The sequence below is a fragment of the Squalius cephalus genome (genome assembly GCF_949319135.1).
Source record: "Squalius cephalus genome assembly, chromosome: 12".
Taxonomy (NCBI): Eukaryota; Metazoa; Chordata; class Actinopteri; order Cypriniformes; family Leuciscidae; genus Squalius; species Squalius cephalus.
In genome coordinates, this window is record NC_137133.1 from 13,711,816 (window position 1) to 13,735,232 (window position 23,417).

Genomic DNA, 23,417 nt, shown 5'->3' on the forward strand with positions numbered 1-23,417 from the left:
GACTGGCTTACATATTGTCTCTGCACATGAAAATGGAATATTATAACTTCAATGTGAGAAATGCATGACAAACCTCCAGGTTATAGAGCACTCTGAATGTGGACATGCCCGGGGCAGAAGAACGAAACAGAGACTCCAGGATAGATGCTGCACTCTGCTGGTGCTGCTGTTTACTGGACAGAGATGGAGACTTCGAGGCCTGAGAGCCAGACCCCAGTGTGAACAGAGTTTTCTGATGAGACAGAGAGAGAGAGAAAAGGTATTTACTGTCTTCAGTGCGCATCCTTCTAAAAACAAAACACTGTCACATGACTGTTACGGCTCTTAAAAATGCTGAGTCATCCAGCCAGGGATCACATCTGACTCTATTTCCACTAAACTACCAGTTACACCAACTCATTCTTTACTATTACAAATTTCCACATATACATAATAATAGTAAACTCCTCAAAACTATTAAATCATTTCCATAATTTGAATCATGTTATGCATTGAGCACAAAATGTTAAACAAATCAAAACTACACACTACCAGAGTTTGAGGTCAGTATGATTTCTTTTTAAGAAAATGATTATCAGTTAGGGCACATTAAACAGATCAAAAGTGACAGTAAAAATATTTGTAATGTTACAAAAGATTTCTATTTTAATTAAATTAAATTTCTATTCATCAAAGTATTGTGGAAAAAAATGTATCACGGTTTACACAAAAACATTAAGCAGCTTAAAAAAAATTCTTGACACTGAAGACTGGAGTAATGATGCTGAAAATTCAGCTTTACCATCATAGAAATACATTTATTTAAAAGATATTAAAACAGAAAAAAGTTATTTTAAATATTGTACAAATATTTCACAATATTACTGTTTTTACTGTATTTTTGGTATTTTAAAAATCATACCGACCCCAAACTTTTGAATGGTAGTATATATTTGTCTACAATATTTTTTGTTAAATAAAATATGTAAGGATAAGTCATTAGATCAATAGATTTTTAAGAACATGTGAAACATAAAATTCAGTACTATTTCGACTACATGGAGAAAAAAAAAATCAGGAAATTTTATCCAATATTATTCAAAGTCAAGGAGAGGCATTCAGGTACCTGGTGACTCCAGACGCTGGACTCTTTTGGCACAAAGTTATCAAGGGCGTCTTGCACCTCTGGGTCTGTCGGGATGAGCAGCAACAACTTCCTCACACGCAAAGTTATTCTGGATAGGAACAAGATGGCCGCACAGTCATTACAAGTCAGCTAAAAATCACAAAATACAATATACGGTAGCGAAGCGAAAGGGTTCCCCTGTGAAGCAAAATCAATCATTAAAAGAATAAAGAAAAAACAGCATTTTTTCATAACAGATTTAACATTTTTGGGTCAATTAAATAATAGGATAACCATCCGTCGTAGGTTGTTTACCTGGGTTCCTCCAAGTTAGCAAGCTGATAAAGCATCTCAAAGACGTTACACACCAATGCCATGACCACACCAGGAAGAGATTTCTCCTGCAATCACACACATGAAAGAAAGACGTTAATACTTTTATTTAGCAAGGACACCTAAAATTGTCGGTAGACAATATAAAAGTACAGTGCTTGCACCATTAAAGTGTACTTGATCCAATGAGTAGCAGCAAACTTTGATAAGTCAGATCAGTGTGTGTATGTACCTGCTCCAGAGCGTACGCCGAGTTGAAGACCCCGCTGCTGCTGGAGCTGGCCGAGGCAGAGCTGTCCGCTGAACTGCCTGACGGAGTGCCCGTTCCTGAGCTCTTCACCGTCAGACTCTGCTCATCAGAGAAACCCAGCTGATTCAACAGCTTCTGGTCACGATTCATCGTCAGCTGGAATGCACATTTAATTCAGACCACTTAATATAAGTACTTACTACACACAAATGAAGTTTAGTAAAAGTGCTTGTTTGCTATAAAATTTCATTAGACGCGAAAGAGCTGCATACATTTCTGCTTTTAATTATTCTCATTTTGTGTCCCACAATCTATTATTTAACTCAATAAAAATACCAAACATTTTAAAATATTACAATAAGGTATCATTATTTAACAGTAGTGAATTAGCTAACAATGAGTAATAGATTTGTTACAGTAATTATTTATCTTTGTTAACGCTAGTTAATAAAAATCAGGGCTCCAGACTAACATTTGAGAGCAGTAGCTCTCAACACCCACCAAATACGGGTGGTATAACGCATATATACTATATATATTTTATATATATATATATATATATATATATATATATATATATATATATATATATATATATATATATATATATAATATATTTTTTATATATATATATATATATATATATATATAAAATATATAAAATATATTTTATATATATATATATATATAGCATATATACTATATATATTTTATATATAATATATACATTTTTCAATTGTAGTCTTTTAAAAAGGCATCTGAATTAATAAACTAAGTGCAACGTAGTGTTACTAAAAATATTTATTTTTAAAAGCTTCCAATACTCATTTTCCGGAGAATCTCGCTCTCTCATCTCTCCGACTGCGAGTTGACACACAAACCCGCCTCCCCTCACTCACTCCTTTCATTCGCTCCGGATGAATATTGTTGGCGTTAAAGGGCTTGAATTTCGTAGTGGAATTGCGTATCATTTTACTCATTCCCGCAGGATTTTGTGCTGACACCCAAAGCGCGTACACATACAGCTGCCTCTCAGAACTAATTTGAGTTTTCTTCCAACTGCTTATTGCGTTTAAACAGTCAAATACTTGACGAGTATTCATGTAAACACAGTCAGTTATGTTTCAATGCATGTGTAACAGTATAATGGCTCCGTGCATCAGGTCTTAAAGGGACAGCAGCCTAATATACCTGCATGTCAATTTATGAGATATCCATTTAACTGGATAAGTGTAAATGCATCTGGTTGTTGAAACCACATATGTAAAAATAAAATAAACGTGCGAGTGTGTTATAGGCTATATAACATGTTATAGCCAGATGTGAGAGCGCTACTACTGCAACACTCGTCGCCGCAGACAAGTAGCTGAGTATCTCTTCAGCAAGCCGATATCAAACTGCTGAAAATGAAACTGAAAGTGTCACAGACACTCAACACACAATCATCTTCATTAAAAGTAGTGAGACTAAATGATCTTACCAGTGCTGATGGCGCTCTCTCTCCTATTGCAGTCTTTGATCTTGAAATTAGCTGATGATAAATAAAATGCAGCTCATATCTTTTGCTTTCGTTGACGTGAACTCCGTTTAAAATTTAAGATCGAATTTATATTCGTTTTGCGGAGACACATTTATGTGGCCAAGTGTCAGTAAAAACACATGAAGTGACCAGGTGTAAACAGGCCCTTCGTCCTCTGCAGGCAGTTATTGGATGTAGATAAAATTGTATGGTTTACATCTGTGAATATTATTGTTGATTAAAACTTACACCAAAACTAAAACTTAAATAAAAAAAATCTACAACTGAAAATACAAAAATAAAAGCTAATTCAAAATTTAAAGTGCCCCTAAAATGCTTTTTTTGGATATTACCTTTCATGTAGTGTGCTATATATCTGTTTGCGAAGTAAAAGGTCTGCAAAGTTTCAAAGATCAAAGACGGATCACGGTTAGTGTTTGACTCACCATGCTGTCATTGGCAAATATCTGCACATTGTCCACCGGACAGCTGAGCTGCTCCGCTATCTTCCACCTGATGCTGCCGATAGTCTCGTTGCTGTGGGCCTGCACACATTCACACGTACACAAACACATCAGGGCCATTTTGATTCATCCTTTCAAATAAGGCAAAGCAAATGACAGTCAGTTGAGTCTACAAAACAAATGGTCACACAACAGACCTTTGTGTTTGTGAATATCACATTCAGTATCTCATGCCGAATGTCCACCTGCTATCTATCAGTGTTCCTCTATTCTCCAAATAGGGAGAATGTTTGTCATTTATATCAACCCTGCTTACAATCTGTCATAAGTGTGTGCGTCAGTTGCGGGTGCCAGAAGGAAAAGGGAGTTTTGTCTCCAGGAAGTGTGTGCTTGTGCCGTTACCTCCAAGGTGAATGTGTCTTTGGTAGATTCGTAAGTGATGTGAAGCGTAACAGGATGGCCATGGAAAGACGCTCCATGAGGTAGAATCGTTCGAGGAACAGAATACAGGTCCTGAAACAGATCCAGCGGTTCATTATGAGTCGCTTTGACCCAGAAACACATTTTACACTTCAAAGCAGTGTGGATGTGTAATAATTGAACATGTTGGCTGCCAAAAGTGACAAAGAAATGTATAATCTTCTATTTCAAATAGAGATATTTCAAGTAATTAAACTGTTTTCAACGCAGATATTAATAACAAATGTTTTTTAAACACCAAATCGTTATATTAGAATGATTTCTGAAGAATCATGTGACATTGAAGACTGGAGTAATGATGCTGAAAATTCAGCTTTGACGTCACAGGAATAAATGACATCTGAAATATATTAAAATAATAAAAAAATTGTAATGATAATTTTCAATATTACTGTTTTTTTAACAAATAAATGCAACCAAAAAATGTATCACAAACATTTGAACGGTAGTGTATATTAAATAATTAAGACACACATAAATAAAATATAATGCATATATTAATATAATATATAAAATATCTTATTCTTAATAATATAAAAGCTATTGGACCACTTTGCTGAGGTAAATGTAACATTAGATGATGTTATGGTGCTCATGCATATCTTACAGCAATAAACCTGCCACTTCAAATCAGTTTTCATTGAATAAGCATTTCAATGAATGGGGTAATGAATGCCCAAAATATGCTACTGAGCTTCATATTACATGATTTACTCAAATTCCAGTCCAAAAGCACTTCCTGCGCCAAATGTCAGTCAATAACCGTCCAATTAGTATCTGTTAAACTGAACGGGTGTCAAAATGTCTGCCTCTCTTTCTAAACACACACAGGAATCAACACCGTATCGGATCACTTTCGCTGTGTCCTGGCATGATTATTCCTGAATGTGCTAAATGATGTGACAGACTCTATGGCAGATTTCAGCACGGAATCGAACAGCTGGAGAAACGGGGAGACGGTGAATATTGCAGTCAACCATCGTTCTACAGCTGCAAGTCTGACAACTAACACATTAAGACAATTAATAAGCAAAGTCTGTCATTCAATGTTGCTGTTACGCCTGGTTTTTACAGCTTGCTGGTTTCTTTGCAGAGACTGACTGGGGCTTTCAAACAGAGATAAACTGTAAGTCATTTAAGATGAATATTAAAGCATCATTCAATACAGGATGAACTTGAGCTAATAATGTTTAGCAGTGTGTCACATGAATGTATATGTCCCAGAGTGTGTGCGTGTGTGTATCAGCACTCACCTCTATTGTGATAACGTAGCGCTCTGCCAATAACAGAAGTCTTTCAATGATCACCAGTTTACTTGACCTGAGGACAGATGATTATGAATTTCAATGGGTTCAATTTTAACGTCAATCTTGATATCAAATTACGTCAGAACAACAGTTAAGACTTTAATGTTACTTTAATGACAAGGTAAATGTGGGATACGAATTGTTCAAAACAAAATAAACCAAACCAACCTAGAAGGTTTGTGTTATTCTACTCGAATTACTGCTATTAGTGATCAACAAAAAAAATGTTTCTTCAACTGAACAGACTCCCTAAACGTTCCCCCTTTTTTTCCCCTTACAATTATTCTACAATAATGTGTCTTTAAATATATTTGTTTATTACTATAATTCTTATATTCTAATTACTACAGTACTGCTCTTAGTTAATTGCCATACAATTAAATCCCTCTGCTCCAGCTTTGGTATTATTCTACTTGTGTTTTTTTCCTAATTTATTCCTAATCAAAATTGCTTTGGACTCTTACATTTATAAAAGTAATGCAAAAGGGCATTCATTATTTTAAGACAATGAAAATGCAACCAACAACATCAGCTGGATCTCATCAACTGATCTAAAAGCTGCTCAACTAGCCTAAAAGCTAGTCCTCAATCATACCTAGATGGAGATTGCACTGATGTGGCGACCGTTGGCATAGCAGTGGCTGTCAGCATCTTGGTTGCCCGTGTAACAGCATGTGTGAGGGTCGGGCCGCCCAGCGCAGAGCTAGCAGCCTGTGTGTGATATAAAGATGAGTTTTATCACAATTATCATCACAAGAGAAGGGGGGGGGGGGGGGGAGGTGTCATTTCACACTGTAACACTCACTTCCAATCTCTTATAGCAGTCAGCAATGAATTTCTTATGTAGAGATACTGAGTCCTGTAAAAAATACACAAAGAAAAGGTTTATTAACATAGAATTATGGAGAAACTACGTCTACTGGAATGGCGTGATTAATGAAAAAATCAGGGTTTGACTGCTGACCTTCTTCATTTTGGGGTTGAGGTTTATGTAGCTGTAGGTAATGATGAGCTGTATGGCTTCATTTGCGATGTCCTCGTCTGGAGATTCCATTGCGATTCTCCAGATGAAGTCCATCCCAGCCAGATCCAATCGCTCCACACACTGAGAGAATTAATCATATTTATATTTTGTTTGTTTTTGCCAGTCTTTAATTTTACTGAGAACAAGCTGGGAATCTCATACCAGTTGTGTTCCCTGGCGTTTGAGACGGTGGTCACTGAGGTTCACATTCTCAAAGAAGGTCTTGAAGAGGTTAAACCCTGTAAGACATTGATGAAAGCCTCAGAACACTCACATACTCCTAGTACCACTTCATGCCACTCTATTTTATTGCGAGGGCAGATTTAACACAGTAACCACAGTGGTTTCCTGCAGATGTACAGGATGCAATACCTCAAGATGCTATACTTGCTTAATGTTGAATTACTGTGGTTTTTAGTGGAAGTGGGAAGTGAACTCTGTGGTCGAACTCTTACCATTCATAGTGATCTCATAAGGCTCCAGCTTGAGGATCTTCTCTTTAAAGAGCTGCTGTTGAACGTCACTCTCTAGATCATGCTGTCCCTTAGTGAACCATTCGAAACACATCTACAGCAGGGAGACGAACATCATCAAAACTACCACATAGCTTGTTAAAATGCAACAACAATTTCTACACTACAGAGCTGAAAAGCCATTAAATACACTTTAATGTTAGCATAAATAAGGCCATGTTTACACATAGTATTAAGATGCGATTTGGTCGATCGGATCACAAGTGGACGATGCTAAATACAGGTGTAAATGGGTTCTAAATCCTTTTGAGCTTGTCCACTTTCGAGCACTTCCAGAGGTAGACGAAAATGAAATCGAAGTCGAACAGCCACAAAAGACAGCCTACTGTAAACATTATGGGAAGCGCGCTAGCCAGACGAGATTTAAACTTTGTTGGCTGAAGACCCAAGTTTGGTTTGAAGATGAAAACCCTACAAGCACAATGTTATCTCACCATTCCTGTGTTCTAACACGCACATACATAGTCTTGTGGCTATCAGAGCAGAAACGAAAGCTGCTGCTCTCTGTGTGTTTTTCCATCGTCTCTGGTTACGTTCAAATGTAAGTTGCGCGAGCTAATTTCGGCATTAGATCGAAAGAACTGAAAAAAACATTACATTTACTCTCCCATAGCCGTCCCCTCGAAGAAATCAGGACAGAAGTGGTTGAAAGTGGACGGATTAAAACACCAGGTGTAACTGGAAATGTGTCTCTCTCGTCTACTTGTGATCCAATCGAACAAAACACATCTTAATACCAGGTGTAAACAGGGCCTAAGTTACTAAAAACAATGGCATTTAGCCTTCAACCCAAAGCATGTGGCTCTTGCCGCTTTTCTTTTCAAGCACCCACATACAGAGTTGTATAAATGGCATGATTACATTTTTTTTTTTTTTTAAATGCCAAAACAAAACCAAACAAAAGACCAACATCACCACACCTCTCGATCCAGCTCGCACACATCCATGCCGGACACCAAGCATTCCCAGATCTCTTTGGCTCTATTCCAGACCAGGTACAGACTGGCCTCTTGAAGGAAGAACGCGAGGAACTTCAAGTGAGCCTCCAAATACTGGAATAATGTGAAAAATAAATAAATGATAACATCAGGAGGTCAAAATCCCACTTCTCTTCTGGATTCTTTTTAAATCTGAGGCATAACATGAGTCACCTCTGTAGTCTACAAATATATTTTTGTCCTGTGCTAATTCTTCAGTCAAATAACAATATGACTCATCTGTGAATACATACATCATTCTAATATGCTGATTTGGTGCTCAAGAAACATTTATAATTATTATTTTTGTTGACAACAGTCCATGACCATGATACATTTTTTCAGGATTATTCGATAAATAGTGTATAATAGTCTCTTTATCAGAGTCATTTGATCAATTTAATGCATCCTTGCTGAATAAATGTATTAATTTATTTTAAAAACATAAAACAAACACTTTTGAATGGTACTGTACCAGAAATGTAACGGTTCATTGTACTTTTTCTTTTAAATAATACAATTCTAAATTGCACTTTATCATATTAATTGGAAATTAATTGGCAAATTCTATACTTGATGTAATATAAACATCAAGTTCTCTATATGACTAAAAGAAAATGGACATGTGACAGCATACCTCCTGATAGGTGTACCGCCCATCAACCAGTGTGGACCCAGAAAGACCATTGGATCCAGCGACGGACACGGCCAAGCGATGACATGACACCAGAGAGCCTGTGATCAGCTTCACTATCTCAAAGTTCTTCTTCAGGTCTTGGATTATACTCTGATAGAGAAGAAGAAAAAAAAAAAAAAAAAAAAGTTTATAGCTTACGTAGCAGCATGGGTAAAAAAAAGCAAAAAAAAAGAACAGGCCAGATGGTCCTTCTGGATGCTGTCTGCACCTACCTTGTCTTGTTTCTGGTAGGTCTGTTTGATAAAAGACCGGGTAATCTCGTGAAGTTGTCGCAAGGCTGGAACCACCCACACTGTCTGAGGGTTAGTCTGCTGAGATGACTACAATACAAGCACAAACACACAGATATTAAACGCACAACGACATCGACCATAACACACACGGTGCATTTATTGAATACAGCAATCTCCACCTGGGTCAATGACGAATAAGTGTTTACTTTCATACGGTTTAATAAAGCTTTTATATCATTTTCAATATAATGACTCTTAAATGTCATGTGGTGTAAACAAAGTAAAATAAAATAATAAAATAAAAGTTTTTTAATCCTCTCCTCGGGTCAATTTGACCCGTCATAAGAAATGAATTGGAAATACAATAAAAAGGGTTTTTTTAAGTAAACAAAAAGAATAAAAAATTTTTCTTACAAATTTCATGAACTATTAATTCATGAAGAGTCATACCACATGACATTTTAAAACCTGAACTAACTCCGTCTTGTCATAAAATGGTCAACTTATCTGATATTTTAAGAGACTTATCGACATGGTTTTGCAGGGGTCCTCTCTATGAAATCAATTTTTGGTTTCCGTTTTTTTTTTTTTTTTTTTTTTTTTTTGCATGTTTTTTCTTCTTTTAATGAGGCTTTATTCTTCATTGTGATATCAGGACAATTGTAACTCCAGAAATCTTTTGACTTTATGCCTCCCAAAAATATCAAACTAATTTTAATTAAGAAAGAGGCATATTCAAGTTATTACACGTGTCAACTTTTTAAATTGTTTTATTAAATGAATAAATAGAACAAAGATATTAGAACCACGTCATTGACCCCTCTATTACCCCAGGCTTTGGTTAGAGTCATTGATTTCCAAACGTTTCAAATGGTCCAAAAACAGATTAAAGCCAATAGCCAACAAGTCATAAGTTAATATTTGGATTTGAAGATCAAACCCCTACAGGTGCCCTTTGTAAATCACACACATCTTTACAGTACTTCCACGTGAATCAAGTGGCAATCATCAGTTTGCAAATCAAATTCTGTTCATGTGAGATTCAGGTTGAGTTATGATTGGTCAGTGTTAATCTAAAGGGGTGGGTCTTATCTTACTTTAGCCAATGAGCTCGGTTTCTTCTTGCCCCAGGAGCCAGTAAGAAAAGAGACCTGTGACTCGCTGGGAGACTTTGAATCCTCCTGTATTTGCATCTAAAGAGATAAACTTCAGTTGTATTCAGTGAGTGCCACTAAAGAGTTTATGCGGCAGCCGCTGCACCCAAATCACACCAGAGGCTGAAGCGCAAAGATTGAGAAAAGTGAATGCCTGTGTGTGTGTGTGTGTGTGTGTGTGTGTGTGTGTGTGTGTGTGTGTGTGTGTGTGTGTGTGTGTGTGTGTTTGGGGTGAGTTGAGGCAAGCTGAAACTAGAGTGCCAAAAATATAGATCTAGCACTAGAGACAGAATAACACCTTTATACTCCAAGGATCAGCTCTTAAAATAGCCCACTGCACAGATTCTAGCCTGAAAGAGAAGCCAGGAAGCTCAAAAATGTGTGTCATTGCGTTTGTGTGTGTTTGTTTTGTGTTTACGGTCCGTAACCATCCGAATATGGATTTTCAGAAAGGAGCACAAAGCAGATGAAGGAGTACAGAAGATCTGTGTGAGAGTGAGAGACTCTCACTCCAATTCAGACCACCAGAAGCAAGCCAGACAGTGACTTTCCATAATGACAGAAAAACAAAATAATAATGTAGCAGAGTCACATCATGAAAAAAAAAAAATCATCAGATTCCTACTAGTTGATTAACTGAAACAGTTGAAGTGTGCAACAGACTTAAGAGTCTAGGCCATTATTGTAATTTTGAGAATGATGGTATCAGCTCACCTTCTTGATGTCCTCGATGCATTTGATGATGTAGTTCCTCTTGATGGTTTCTTTGACGGCGTACGCGTCGCTGAGGATGGTCAGGTGTTCTTCCAGGGCCTGCTGCACTAGACTGGTAGGTAAGGTGGGGAGATGCGCCAACTCCCACAATACCTCCAACACCTGACACACAAACCACAAAAAACACAGATACTGTTCATTTTTTGTCACGCTTCGAAGTCACTTATGTTCAACAAAGCTGCAATTATTTGATTCTGTGATATTGTGAAATAATATTACAATTTTAAATTTCTTGTTTTCTATTTGAATATATTTAAAATTTTAATTGAATTCTGTGATCAAAGCTGAATTTTCAGCATCATTACTCCAGTCTTCAGTGTCACATGATCCTTCAGAAATCATTCTATGATGATTCAGGATTGTTTGATTAACAGTAAGAAAGCAGCATTTATTTGAAACTGAATTTTTTAACAGTATTTATAAAAGTATTAATTTCTTAAAAAAAAAAAAAATTCAGACTGACTTACAAATTTTGAACAGTAGTGTAGGTGGTAGCATATTAAATAGTAAGTAGACTATTAAAATCTATTGTCAAAAATATCTATAACCAGGTTTAACCAGACCACATTCAAGTGGCATGTGAAAGTGACCAAAAGTGCAAGGTGCGCAAAACGTTTTCGGGTTTAACCCTTCATCTGTGCCATGTGTTTCCAAGCATACACCTGCGCTCATTTACAAGCTTATTACCATAATCATTATAATACACCGGACACTAATTTTACCACCATATAGGTGAAAAAAAAAAAAAATCTATTAAATCTTTAATTTATGAATCCCATAATCTATTCAAAGCTTTAAAAATTCAAAAAAAGCATACCATAAATATTCACATAATATATATATATATATATATATATATATATATATATATATATATATATATATATGCCCAAACTGCCTGTGTATTATATTAAATAAATGTTATTACTGATAAGAATTGTATATGTGAAAAAAAAAAGAAAAAAAAAAAAAAAAAAAATATATATATATATATATATATATACATATATACATATATATATATATATATATATATACACACACACATGTATATATATATATATATATATATATATGTATATATATATAGATGTGTATATATATATATATATATATATATATATATATATATATATATATATATATATATATATATATATATATATATACATATACATACATACACACATGTATATATATATATATATATATATTTTTTTTTTTTTATTATTATTATTATTTATTTATTTTTTATTTATTTATTTTTTTCACATATACAATTCTTATCAGTAATAACATTTATTTAATATAATACACAGGCAGTTTGGGTTTAAAAAAACAGATGAATAGAATATTTAAATATTATATGTAGCATTTTTATATTTTTCTTATTGTATTGATGTATTTCAACCCTGTGCAGTATTTTGCTTCTGTACATTTTATATTTATATTCCTACATTTTATGATTTAAAATGTAAATCAATTCTTAATGTTAAACTGTAAATCAGTGCAGTGCAATAATAAGAAACTTTCACTAGCTTCAACAATTCTATTTCAATCACAGCCGTTCGCATTTCCGCAGAGCAGCGTATCAACAGCTAGGCAGGGTCAAAGCTCAACATTCAGGTGACGGACAGAAATACACACGCAGTTTAATTCTGACGACACACACCTTTCCTGTGGTTGCCTCGGAGCGAGCCTCCCTGCCGATCCGTCCAATCAGACTCAGAAGCTTCTGTCTCACGCGGTCACTCTCCACCTCCCAGCTCTGAAAAACACACAGGGTTAAAGTCAAAAACACAGTTTAAAATGATGAAAGAGTCCAAAGGAAGATGGACAAGACCTTCTGTATGAGGACGAAGAGGTGGCTGAGCTGGTCAAAGTTGAACTTGACTGCAGCAGCGGCGATGATGGTGTGGATGTTCTCTATCACAGTGGAGGACTGACCAGCCTGTACACAAAATAGGATACAACTTTCAACTTTTTGCTCATATATAACCAAACTACATGAACTTAAATTTAATGGCAAATGTTTTATAAAAAAAAGCTATATAAAAAATGAAATACAATATAATATTATACTATATAATATAATATACATACACCGTATCATATAATAAAATATAATATAATATAATTAAATGCGTTTTGGCCTTTCATTAACACATCAACTGCGTTTTGGGGCCGATCTCAATCACGCGACACAGCGCTGGGAGATCCAGTGAGAAAGCGTTTGGATTCTCCACAGTATTAATAACATCACTGTAAGGTGACATTGTGCCATGAACGAACAACTATAGAAGCTTTTTCACCAGGGATTTAATGTGGTAAAGCTAACTGTAACCATGATTGTGGCAGAAATGGTTGAATGTTTTTACATTATTCATTTCAGGGTTTGTACAACCTGTTGAGAGTGAAATTCAAGCACTTTTCAAAGGACTTTCAAGTGCGTCACACTTTTTCCAGAGCTTCAAAGCTCTTAAAATTATAGTTAGTTATTTTTAATGTGATGACCAAAAACATTATTTGTTCATCCTTCAAAGATTGATAAAACTTCTTGAAAAAAAGACATTTATAAAACTAAAAGTTTCAAGACTAAGAGTGTCAACACTTGTTGGCAAACAAACACTTATCTAAAAATAAAAAGATATGAAATGACCACTATAACCAATAGATGGCGGCAGAGGCTTATTGGCTTTTTAGCCATTTCCAGTCACTAATATATTTTTTCCACACGTTTTACTTTTGAATTTATATTTAGACATTATGAAATCACTATTATAAAATAATCAAAATTTTTTTGTCAAAGTTTGGAAAACAAAACCTTTGACAAAGCACTCATTTTATAATCACTGAAGCTGTCGGTCAGTTCAGTAAGCTACTACTGAAGAACAAATGTACATATATTTTAGGGCTGGACCCAAATATTCAAATATTCGTTCGGTGGGTTGGTATTCGATATGAAAATTTGACATTCGAATATTCGGTTTTTTGGGGGGGTTTTTTGCACACCCCCTCGAAACGGTTCTCATTCGTGCTTGAATATGTTCAACACTATAAAATCTGACAAAATACAATACTCTTTTTTACAATTATCTTATATAGCCTAGTCATTTTTAATAGGATGGACAGTTGAAGGAACCCAACCTCATTATACTTAAATATATTTGCTTCTTGGCCTACTAAAGTGTTCCTGCAACGGGAGTATTCTCTGGCTAGAGCGCAGTACAGTTTGTGTGGACCGAAGTGCATGCCTGAGCTTGTGTTTTGAGTTAAGCTGCGTTGCTTTGACATTGTGGAAAATAGAATAATAGAAACAAAATGTATTAAGCTTTTTAGCCGTTATTATCAATCTAAATTAATCTCATTTTTAATTTAACTTAATTTAGTTTTTCTTTATTTAAATTTAGTTTTTCTTTATTTAAATTTAATTTTTTCTTTATTTAAATTTCGTTTTTTTTTCTTTATTTAAATTTCGTTTTTCTTTATTTAAATTCAATTTTTTCTTTATTTAAATTTAATTTTTTCTTTATTTAAATGTCGTTTTTCTTTATTTAAATTAAATTTTCTTTATTTAAATTGAATTTTTTCTTTATTTAAATTTCGTTTTTCTTTATTTAAATTTCGTTTTTCTTTATTTAAATTAAATTTTTTCTTTATTTAAATTTCGTTTTTCTTTCTTTATTTAAATTTCGTTTTTCTTTATTTAAATTTCTATTTTTCTTTATTTAAATTCCGTTTTTCTTTATTTAAATTCCATTTTTCTTTATTTAAATTTCATTTTTATTTAAATGTAGTTTTTTCTTTATTTAAATTTAGTTTTTCTTTATTTAAATTTAGTTTTTCTTTATTTAAATCTACCCTTTACTGTGTCAGTAATTTGTTAGTCAGAAAAATATTACACTACCTTATTAAAAGTATTGCTTAAGTTAACAGAACTGTGTGTGTGTGTGTTACGTGCGAGTGTATTTACTTTGTGTTGTTCATGGGGAAGATGTTTAATATCACTAGTGCAGTGTCTGTTCTCGGAGCATAAGCCCTGCCCGTGTGAGGTGCGCCACTTCCGGCTCGCGCTGTTCTGTAGTTTATTAAAAGTTTATTAATTCTGAACGTGTCGCGTCTCTATCTATATTGCACCAAATGCAACACTGCACTCCCTTGTGAAGTCGATTGGATGAACGGTTCTCGAAATAATCAAAATGCAAACGGACAGACAGACACATAGAGAATACTGCCTTTATTAGAGAGAAGAATATGTTCAGCCCCCTCTCTCCGAAGCTTCAAATATTCAATGTTCATTACTACCGAAGCTTCGAAGCTCAAAAAATGGTATTCGGACCAGCCCTACAATATTTCCATTTTTCACTATAAAAATTAGGTCTTTGAGTGGTACTGTTGTTAATAAAGGTTAATTTTATCTGCATCTCAACTCAAGTACAGTGCTTTACTGTCAGATGTGCATCTCCAAGAAATAAACATGTTATATTATTAGTAACTGCACTTACTACATCAAGTTAAACTAAATGATGTAGTCCTTTTGTTATGAATTAATCTCAGGATTGTTCAGCTTCATTTCCATCATGAAAATCAATAGGAAAGCAGATGAACGCCAATTGAAATGCTCTCCATTCATTTAGCTCTTATTCAAAAAGAAATTTTAGAGCATTCTGTGCAGAATATTTCTGAGAATCAATGTCAGAAGTTCATGCAGCTTTGAGGGAGCACAGAGTTGATGAATATCTATAAAAGCTTACCTGTATTTTCCAGATTTTGGAGAGTTCATCTAATGAGAGCTTACTGCCCAACAGCTCAATGATTCCCTTTATTCTGTCACAGTACTGGGCTTGGTCAATGTTTCCTACAGCACACAGAGAGAGAGAGAGAGAGAGAGAGAGAGAGAGAGAGAGAGAGAGAGAGAGAGAGAGAGAGAGAGAGAAGAGAGAGAGAGAGAGAGAGAGAGAGAGAGAGAGAGAGAGAGAGAGAGAGAGAGAGAGAGAGAGAGAGAGAGAGAGAGAGAGAGAGAGAGAGAGAGAGAGAGAGAGAGAGAGAGAGAAACTTTACAAATTAACTTCAAAAACATAAACTCACAAAAACATTTTATATTGCACTCTCAAAAAAATTAGAAACTAGCTCCATTATAACCCCACAGATGTAAAACCCCTTAAAGTTATTCATCTGTAAATAATACAAAAAATAAACATTTTTGTTTTACCCTCAACTTTATAATCAGTCTTTACATTAAGTTTAGCTTAATTTTTTTTACAGAGCAACCCAAGGACCACACAGAAGAATTGAAAAGGAAAATGACAAACAAAATACTTGTGAAAATAAAACACTAAAAAACATCATCGATTCCTTATATATGAAAAAACTGATGGTTTCTGTCATTCCACAAAAAAAGAACATATACTGAGGACATTTAGAATGATAAGCAAAAGATAAGCAATAAGCAAAAGACATTTAGAAACGACAAGTGAAAGAGAAAGTTGGCAAAGAGGCATAGAAAAATGAAAGTAAAACAAAAGAAAATGAAAGGAAGAATGCAAAGAGAAAGTTAAACCAAATAAAGGCATTAAAGTGAAAGAGAAGAGCAAAAGAGAAAGAGAGGGAAGAAAAAAAGAGTGTCATAAGAAATGCAAACAGAACAAAGAGAGAAAAGACAATGAGGCTGTGTTAAATGAAGACCATTGAATAAAGAGATGATGACACGAATGAGTGGGTGAGGTGAAAAGACTTCAGGCACAAAGCAACAGTTTGAGATTCTGGCTTCTGAACACTTTAACACATTGATGATTTGCTTAGTGTGAAAGTGTGAGCGTCCTTATACACATGGCACGTCATAGAGCCGTATTTAAGGGACCGTATTCCATGCTTTTGTAGTATTATATACTGTAGCAATCACTTATGAAGTTAGTCTCGAATTCTTTCACCAGAAACAGTGATAATTACAATATTAGATGTGTATTTTTTAAACAGGCTTAAGATATTAATATGTTAATGTCCTCCTTGTGATTGGCTAACCTCTTTGCATATCAAATAAGTGACAACATCCCTGCAAAATTACTGAATATCGAATAAGAATAAATATTTAAATGTGGGAAGTTTGGACATAAATTATGTCTACATTGTAGACTAAATTCAGAATTATTTTAGCATCATTAAAATACTATTACAGTTTTGTTAATATTTTGAATCAGATTTTATATTTTCTGTTTTCACTTTTGTGTTTTGTCATTTTTCTTAGTTTAAAATCTATATTACATTTTTTTACAAAAGTATATATTGCATTTATTAGTTTTAGTTATTCTAGTACTTCAACAAACTAAGAGAAAATTAGGAATGTTGCCTCACCAACTAGCTAAAATAGAATAAAAAAAAGTTTTTTTAAATATTTTATTTCAGTAAACGTTTATTTTATTTCAAGTAACAATTTTTTATGGGTTTAGTTTTAGATAATGATAATAACCCTGACTAAATTTATCTCAATACTTCAAGAAAAACCCTGTTTTCTTTATTATTTCCCCTGTGTGGTAAAACATCATGAAACCAAAGATTAACAGGCCCAATATGGGTTTGACATGAGCTTAACTGTTAATATGTTAAAATGGATCAGGGAACTTCTTACCTTCCAAAGCTATTGAGAGGACAGAGTTTTCTACAAGCCAATCCAGGAGTCGGTCTGTGTCAATGGCGTTCTTCACAGTCTTGGATACTGTGCTTTCCTCAATGAGTTTGGTGACCTATCAGAGCACAGAGCCGTCAACATGAGGGAAGAACTCCGGCGTGAACTTTAAGCACTAATATGTAGAAAGGAATTTGAACCTCTTTGAGGGAGTTCATTTTGGCACTGAAGTGGGGCGTCTTGAGCATTCGGAGTAGGATGTCCAACCGAAGGTCATCCACGACGTTTACCAGCTCCCGCTGGAAACGCATGCAGAGGAGCTTAATAGCTGACAAGAGCTCTGGAATACTCACCAAACGCTTTAGAGAGAAAGAGACGTATATAAAAGAGAGAAACAACAAGAGGAAGTCAAAGTCGACCATTACAGAAATTTTAAATGGGATGATCATTTTAATAGATTTAAAACAACCTGAAGAATACAGCAAAACCAGTGCGAATAAGCAACATAACATTTTTCAAATAATTATTCACAACACTATTGCTTTCAACTTTTGTTGCCCATCTGTCATTGGTCAGTCAAGCAGATAGTCCCGCCCCAAACTCACGCCATTGGTCAGGTAAATGCTACGGTGTTACTAGCTATTTTGATAGTGCAACTGAGACACAAGAGCTACATTTTTGTGGGGGGTAAACCTATAAAATATATTTAAACTAAACAAAATACAAAAATTTCAGCTTTAAAGGGGTCATCGGATGGCCATTTTCCACAAGTTGGAATGATTCTTTAGGGTCTTCATGTAAAGTTTGTAACATACTTTGGTTAAAATTCCTCAATGGTTGTGTAAACCAACACCCTTTTTACCTCCTCAAAAACAGCTCTGTTCACAGCGACCCGTTTCGGTGCATGTCTCTTTAAATGATAATGAGCAACTGCTCTCCCCACCCCTCTCTTCCATGGGGCATGTTGACACAAGACACGTAAAGTGCTGCTTTGGCGGACAGTATACAAATGGCTGAGGGCGGAAATATGCTAATACGGGACAATCCGTCAGCGGTCGTGGGCGGAGCTTGAGCAATATTACATCATATTACTCAGAAAATCCAAACGGCTTGATTATTGAGAGTGTTTAGGCTTTTTGAAGACTAAAAGAAAAGGAGTGAATGGATTTTTCTCATTGTGGTTGTGTCCACACACTGCAAAGACACATTTATATGCAAACCATTTGATTTGATACACCATATAAAAGTGAATTTTGCATCCGATGACCCCTTTAAAGCAGTGAAAATCTCACACTACTGCACACCAAAGTGAACAAAGCATGCAGGTTCCTCACCTTGTCTTTCAGGTCTTTCTCCTCCAGGTTCTGCACGTATGTTATCATCTTATGGATGACTGGGTCCAGCATTGGCTACAAAATGCAAAAAAACAAAACAAAAAAAAACACTTTAAGCTAAAGGTCACATGACAGTGTCCTTGATATTTCTCTGATAATTTTCCATAAACATGTTTATTCAAATTTATACTCTGATTCAATATCACTATCAAAACTACATTATTAACACTAAGGTTCAACTATACTTGATAGGAAACTATGAAATAATGTACAGTCAGCCATCTATCTATCTATCTATCTATCTATCTATCTATCTATCTATCTATCTATCTATCTATCTATCTATCTATCTATCTATCTATCTATCTATCTATCTATCTATCTATCCATCTATCTATCTGCATTTCTGACAGGACCTTTTTTAATTGGTGTCTTAAAAAATAGCAAAAGATGTTTTACAAAGTAACTATTTAAACTACAAAGATTATTTAATTGGCAAAACTAGCTTATCTACATTAAAAAACTTAAACTAGTCTAACTAGTTAAAAATACCTAGATAAACCATTAACTGACTTGACCATGGAACTTCTGACCAATCAGAATCAAGTATTCCAGGGATCCGTGTAACAAAGTGAGAACAGATCAGTTGTGGAAACACTCACCTGCACTAGGCTGGAGTTGAGGTATTCTGCACACACACCGAGCGGCTGAACCAGGGCTGATACACACTGAGGAAACACACACACACACACTGAATATTACCACAAAAATAAATCAGTGATGAAACATCGAATACATTTTTTTTTTTCACCTGTTAAAAGCAAAATGTGTCTCTAAGCTGGAGACAAGACATGGCAACAAGGGCTGAAAAAACTCTTAAAGGGATAGTTTGACAAAAAAAAAAAAAAAAAAAAAAAAAAAAATTGCCTTTATTCACCTTCATGTTGTTCCAAATCTGTATGACACTTTCGCCAGTGGCAAAAAAAACAAACAAAAAAAAACCAATAAAAAAAAAAAAAAACCTCTGTAGATCAACTTTCGTTGTATGGAAAAGAGCCATGAGAAGATTCTTTAAAATTTCAGCATACACAATTTAGAATGACATGAGGGTGAGCAAATGATGACAAAATTTCCATTTTTAGGTGAAGTATCCCTTTAAAGCAGAGATCTTCAATACTGCTCCTGGGGTTTCAACCCTAAAATAACACACCTGAATCAGCTCATAAAGCTCTTCAGGATCGCTTGGCGGATAATACAAAGGCAGGTGTGCTGAAGCAGGTTGGAACGAAACTCTGCAGGACAGTGGCCCTCCAGGAACAGCACTGAAGACCTCGGATTTAAAGGGGTTAGTTCACCCCAAAATACAATTTGTCATTAATTACTAACCCTCATATCGTTTCAAACCTGTAAGACCTTCGTTCATCTTCGAAACACAAATTAAGATATTTTTGATGAAATCCGAGAGCTTTCTGAACCAGCAATAGGCTTTCAAGGCCCAGAAAGGTAGTAAAGACATCGTTGTTTGTTTTTTTGCACACAAAAAGTATTCTTGTCGCTTCATAACATTAAAGTTGAACCACTGTAGTCACATGGGCTATTTTAACGATGTCTTTACTACCTTTCTGGGCCTTGAAAGTTGCAATGACGTTGCTGCCTATGGCTGGTTCAGAATCCTCATAAATAGCATAAAAAATATTTTTATCTGAGTTCCGAAGATGAACGAAGGTCTTACGGGTTTGGAACGACATGAGGATGAGTATTTAAAGACAGAATTTTCATTTTTGAAAATGAACTTCCCTTTCACATGGCTACTCGGATGCACCCGATTAAATCCTGAGCCATAATTACAAAATCAGGGAATTTTATATAACATTTCTCTGCTGGCCTACATCTCTTTTTTAGCTATTTGCCAACAGAGAGTCAACACAGATGAATCACTCCTCTGTTCAGCATCTAATGACTTCTCATCCATTAGAGAGAGAATGAATCAGTCCAGTCAGTGGAGGAGAGAAGACAGCATCCTTCTCTTGTCTTCTTGCTTTAATTGACTCTTACCCTCACTACAAATTAAACAGTTACTGTAGCAGGGCATCCCTTTATGTCTGAGATTAAAACCAAGCTGGCGATGAACCAGCGGAGTTTCCTTTACGTGCCACAGCAGGTCGTGTGTGCCCCTGAAAAGAATTTCCCTCCCTACGGTCGCCTCAAACTTCCTGTTCCTGTGTTAAGGCCATTAATATGCAAATCCTAAATCAAAGCATCTTTTCCCTGTCGCCAGCTCTATCTCTCAGCCCTGGCACCCAGATCATGCTAATGCCCACCTTCAAAAGACAAGCGGGCGGAACCAAAAACAAGGCGGCTTCACAGCTCCAAGACAAGGGGGAGCATTTACACGCTTGCACAAAAGGGGAGAGCGGACACGTCTTCTGCTAAAAATAAGGAAGCTGTCAAACATTATGAGCATCTATCTGTCTGTCTCAGACCAGATTAGATACTTTTCTGAGGGGTTATTTAAAAAAAAAAAAAAAAAAAAACCACATGGAAGGAAACTTTTAAACAAAGCAGAATAAACCAAACCCAAATCACAGCGAGTTGACCATCCCGTCTATCACTACCATCTATCAGTTTTATCTATTCTCCCGCCTGACTATTGAAACATTATTAGCTTGTGTTTGAGGGCTGTGCGGTAGAACTATTTGACATTATCCCACTACCTCACTTCTTATTGTTTTTTTCAGACAACTGCATTACCTCAGAGGGCTTGATGATGAGCAATTCTGTTAGTGTGTGTATTAATAATTGGCCTGAATGCTCTTTTTTTCTGCCCATAGGAAGAAATGTTTCCCATGTTTCCCTCTCATCCCCCTGCTCTCGTCTCTTTCTCGCTGTCTGCTGTGTGTAGGATGCTCTCCGTGATGGTGAGAAACATCCTGAGCTCTTTAGCACACACGCTATAATAGAATCTGCCCTCGTTCAACTCTCTCTCTCTCTCTCTCTCTCTCTCTCTCTCTCTCTCTCTCAGCATCTCACTCATACTGCCTCTCTTCATTCAGATAATTCTTCACTCTGTTGACCTGATGACACATGAATTAGCCATTCATTTCTTTGCCATTCCATTATTATACTAACAGAGTTTTCAACCCGAAGATGACCAGTCCTGCTCATTTCTGGGATATCTAACCTCGTAGCCTGTCTCTTTTACATTTAAGGTGTGGTACAAGGTTATTTTGCATTTTCAAGTATGTTTTAATTTTAAAGTGCCCCCATTATGCTTTTTTTTTTGGATATTACCTTTCATGTAGTGTGTAATATAGGTCCTGTAGGGTATAATATATGTGAATTGTAAAAGGTCTGCAAAGTTTTAATCATTTATCATGATACATTTATGATAAATTTGCCAAAAGAAAGAAAGAAGCGATTCTGAACTGCCTGAAACGAGTCGTCAGTAATTCCAGTCTTACTTCCTGCACAAACCCACTAGGGCTGCACGATTTGGGGAAAATGTCATATTGCGATAATTGAGGTCAATATTGCGATTGCGATATGCGATATAATAAACAAATGGTTTCATGAGTCAACTTGCTTGGTTCTCAAGGAAAATAAATGCACGCACAGATTAGTGATAATCTGCCTAAAGAAAAAAGTTCTTTAGTCAAGAGCAGTGAGTGTTTTTCTCTGTTCCCTTTGTTCTTTGATTAACTTTAGCGACAGATATAATTAGTGGCTTCTGTGTACTGTCCCTTTAAGACCAGCCGCTGCTGTCAGAGACGCGGATCTCACACGCGCCTCATTCTCTCACGAGTCACAACTCTTCACGTTCATCATAAGACTACTCTTATGTTATGAAGATACTCGACAAAAAGACATTTTGGCATAATTGTGTGTGTTATTGTTCGTTCAAGCTCGAAAGAGAACTGTATTCTGGCATGCTGTTTTGTGCGCACGTACGATATTAGCGCGAGTCTTTCTGTGTGTCACAGTCAGGACATTCACAGGCAGCGCGTTCTTTTTTGTCTTATCGCGCATGAATGGTTTAAAAGCATTTGCATGAATAAGAGCGGGATCATGTAACACAAAAATTAACAGATGCTGCGTTAATTGCGCTAACAGCGCTAATTTGTTTATTTAATATAAAATCGCAGCATTTTGCGTCATATAATCGCGTAGGCTTGACATCGCGATTGCGATATGATTAATCGTGCAGCACTAAAACCCACGTAGGTTTGTAACAAATTTACATAATGCCTCTCTATGGTCTTGATTGACAGCCTGCGAACAGAGTCTACTTTGACCCTCAAACACTGTAGTTGTAACTGAGGCCTGGAAGAGTTTAGTTTGTGTTGTCGACAAGTTGAGAAGAGACCATTTTCACTTTGCAAGCACTTCCAAAGGATGAGAATTCGGGGCTCGATTGGATACGGTAAAGCCGACGCCATCGTTACTGTTTGTATTACTGTGTATCAAGCGTTGAGGAATCTTAATCCAGAGCTGAAATTCAGATACGGCAATGGTTTCAGACACGCATTGCAAGTGATAGACCAATCACAACAGACTGTGCCACCTGACCAATCAGAGCAGAGTAAGCTCTCGCAAAAGGAGGGGTTTTAGAAA

The 23,417-nt window shown here is 35.7% G+C and overlaps 1 protein-coding gene across 4 annotated transcripts in view; it reads right to left on the reverse strand.

Annotated features, from left to right (window-relative positions):
• The window catches only part of usp24 (ubiquitin specific peptidase 24), a 64,649-nt gene that overhangs the window by 25,816 nt on the left and 15,416 nt on the right, over positions 1-23,417 (reverse strand). Inside the window, exons 8-32 of one of the 4 annotated variants that reach the window (XM_079889104.1) lie at positions 19,469-19,534; positions 18,807-18,881; positions 17,673-17,831; positions 17,476-17,590; positions 15,605-15,708; positions 12,694-12,801; positions 12,523-12,618; positions 10,791-10,952; positions 10,020-10,115; positions 8,902-9,009; positions 8,630-8,779; positions 7,936-8,067; positions 6,938-7,049; positions 6,645-6,721; positions 6,423-6,563; positions 6,264-6,317; positions 6,054-6,169; positions 5,405-5,471; positions 4,074-4,184; positions 3,654-3,752; positions 3,169-3,219; positions 1,671-1,844; positions 1,421-1,506; positions 1,106-1,214; positions 74-232 (exon numbers count right to left, since the gene is read on the reverse strand). In XM_079889104.1, the coding sequence (XP_079745230.1) occupies positions 74-232; positions 1,106-1,214; positions 1,421-1,506; positions 1,671-1,844; positions 3,169-3,219; positions 3,654-3,752; positions 4,074-4,184; positions 5,405-5,471; positions 6,054-6,169; positions 6,264-6,317; positions 6,423-6,563; positions 6,645-6,721; positions 6,938-7,049; positions 7,936-8,067; positions 8,630-8,779; positions 8,902-9,009; positions 10,020-10,115; positions 10,791-10,952; positions 12,523-12,618; positions 12,694-12,801; positions 15,605-15,708; positions 17,476-17,590; positions 17,673-17,831; positions 18,807-18,881; positions 19,469-19,534 (2,727 nt within the window). The remainder of the gene's footprint in view (positions 1-73; positions 233-1,105; positions 1,215-1,420; positions 1,507-1,670; positions 1,845-3,168; positions 3,220-3,653; positions 3,753-4,073; positions 4,185-5,404; positions 5,472-6,053; positions 6,170-6,263; positions 6,318-6,422; positions 6,564-6,644; positions 6,722-6,937; positions 7,050-7,935; positions 8,068-8,629; positions 8,780-8,901; positions 9,010-10,019; positions 10,116-10,790; positions 10,953-12,522; positions 12,619-12,693; positions 12,802-15,604; positions 15,709-17,475; positions 17,591-17,672; positions 17,832-18,806; positions 18,882-19,468; positions 19,535-23,417) is intronic. The other 3 variants (XM_079889106.1, XM_079889105.1, XM_079889107.1) reach the window with 3 other exon arrangements.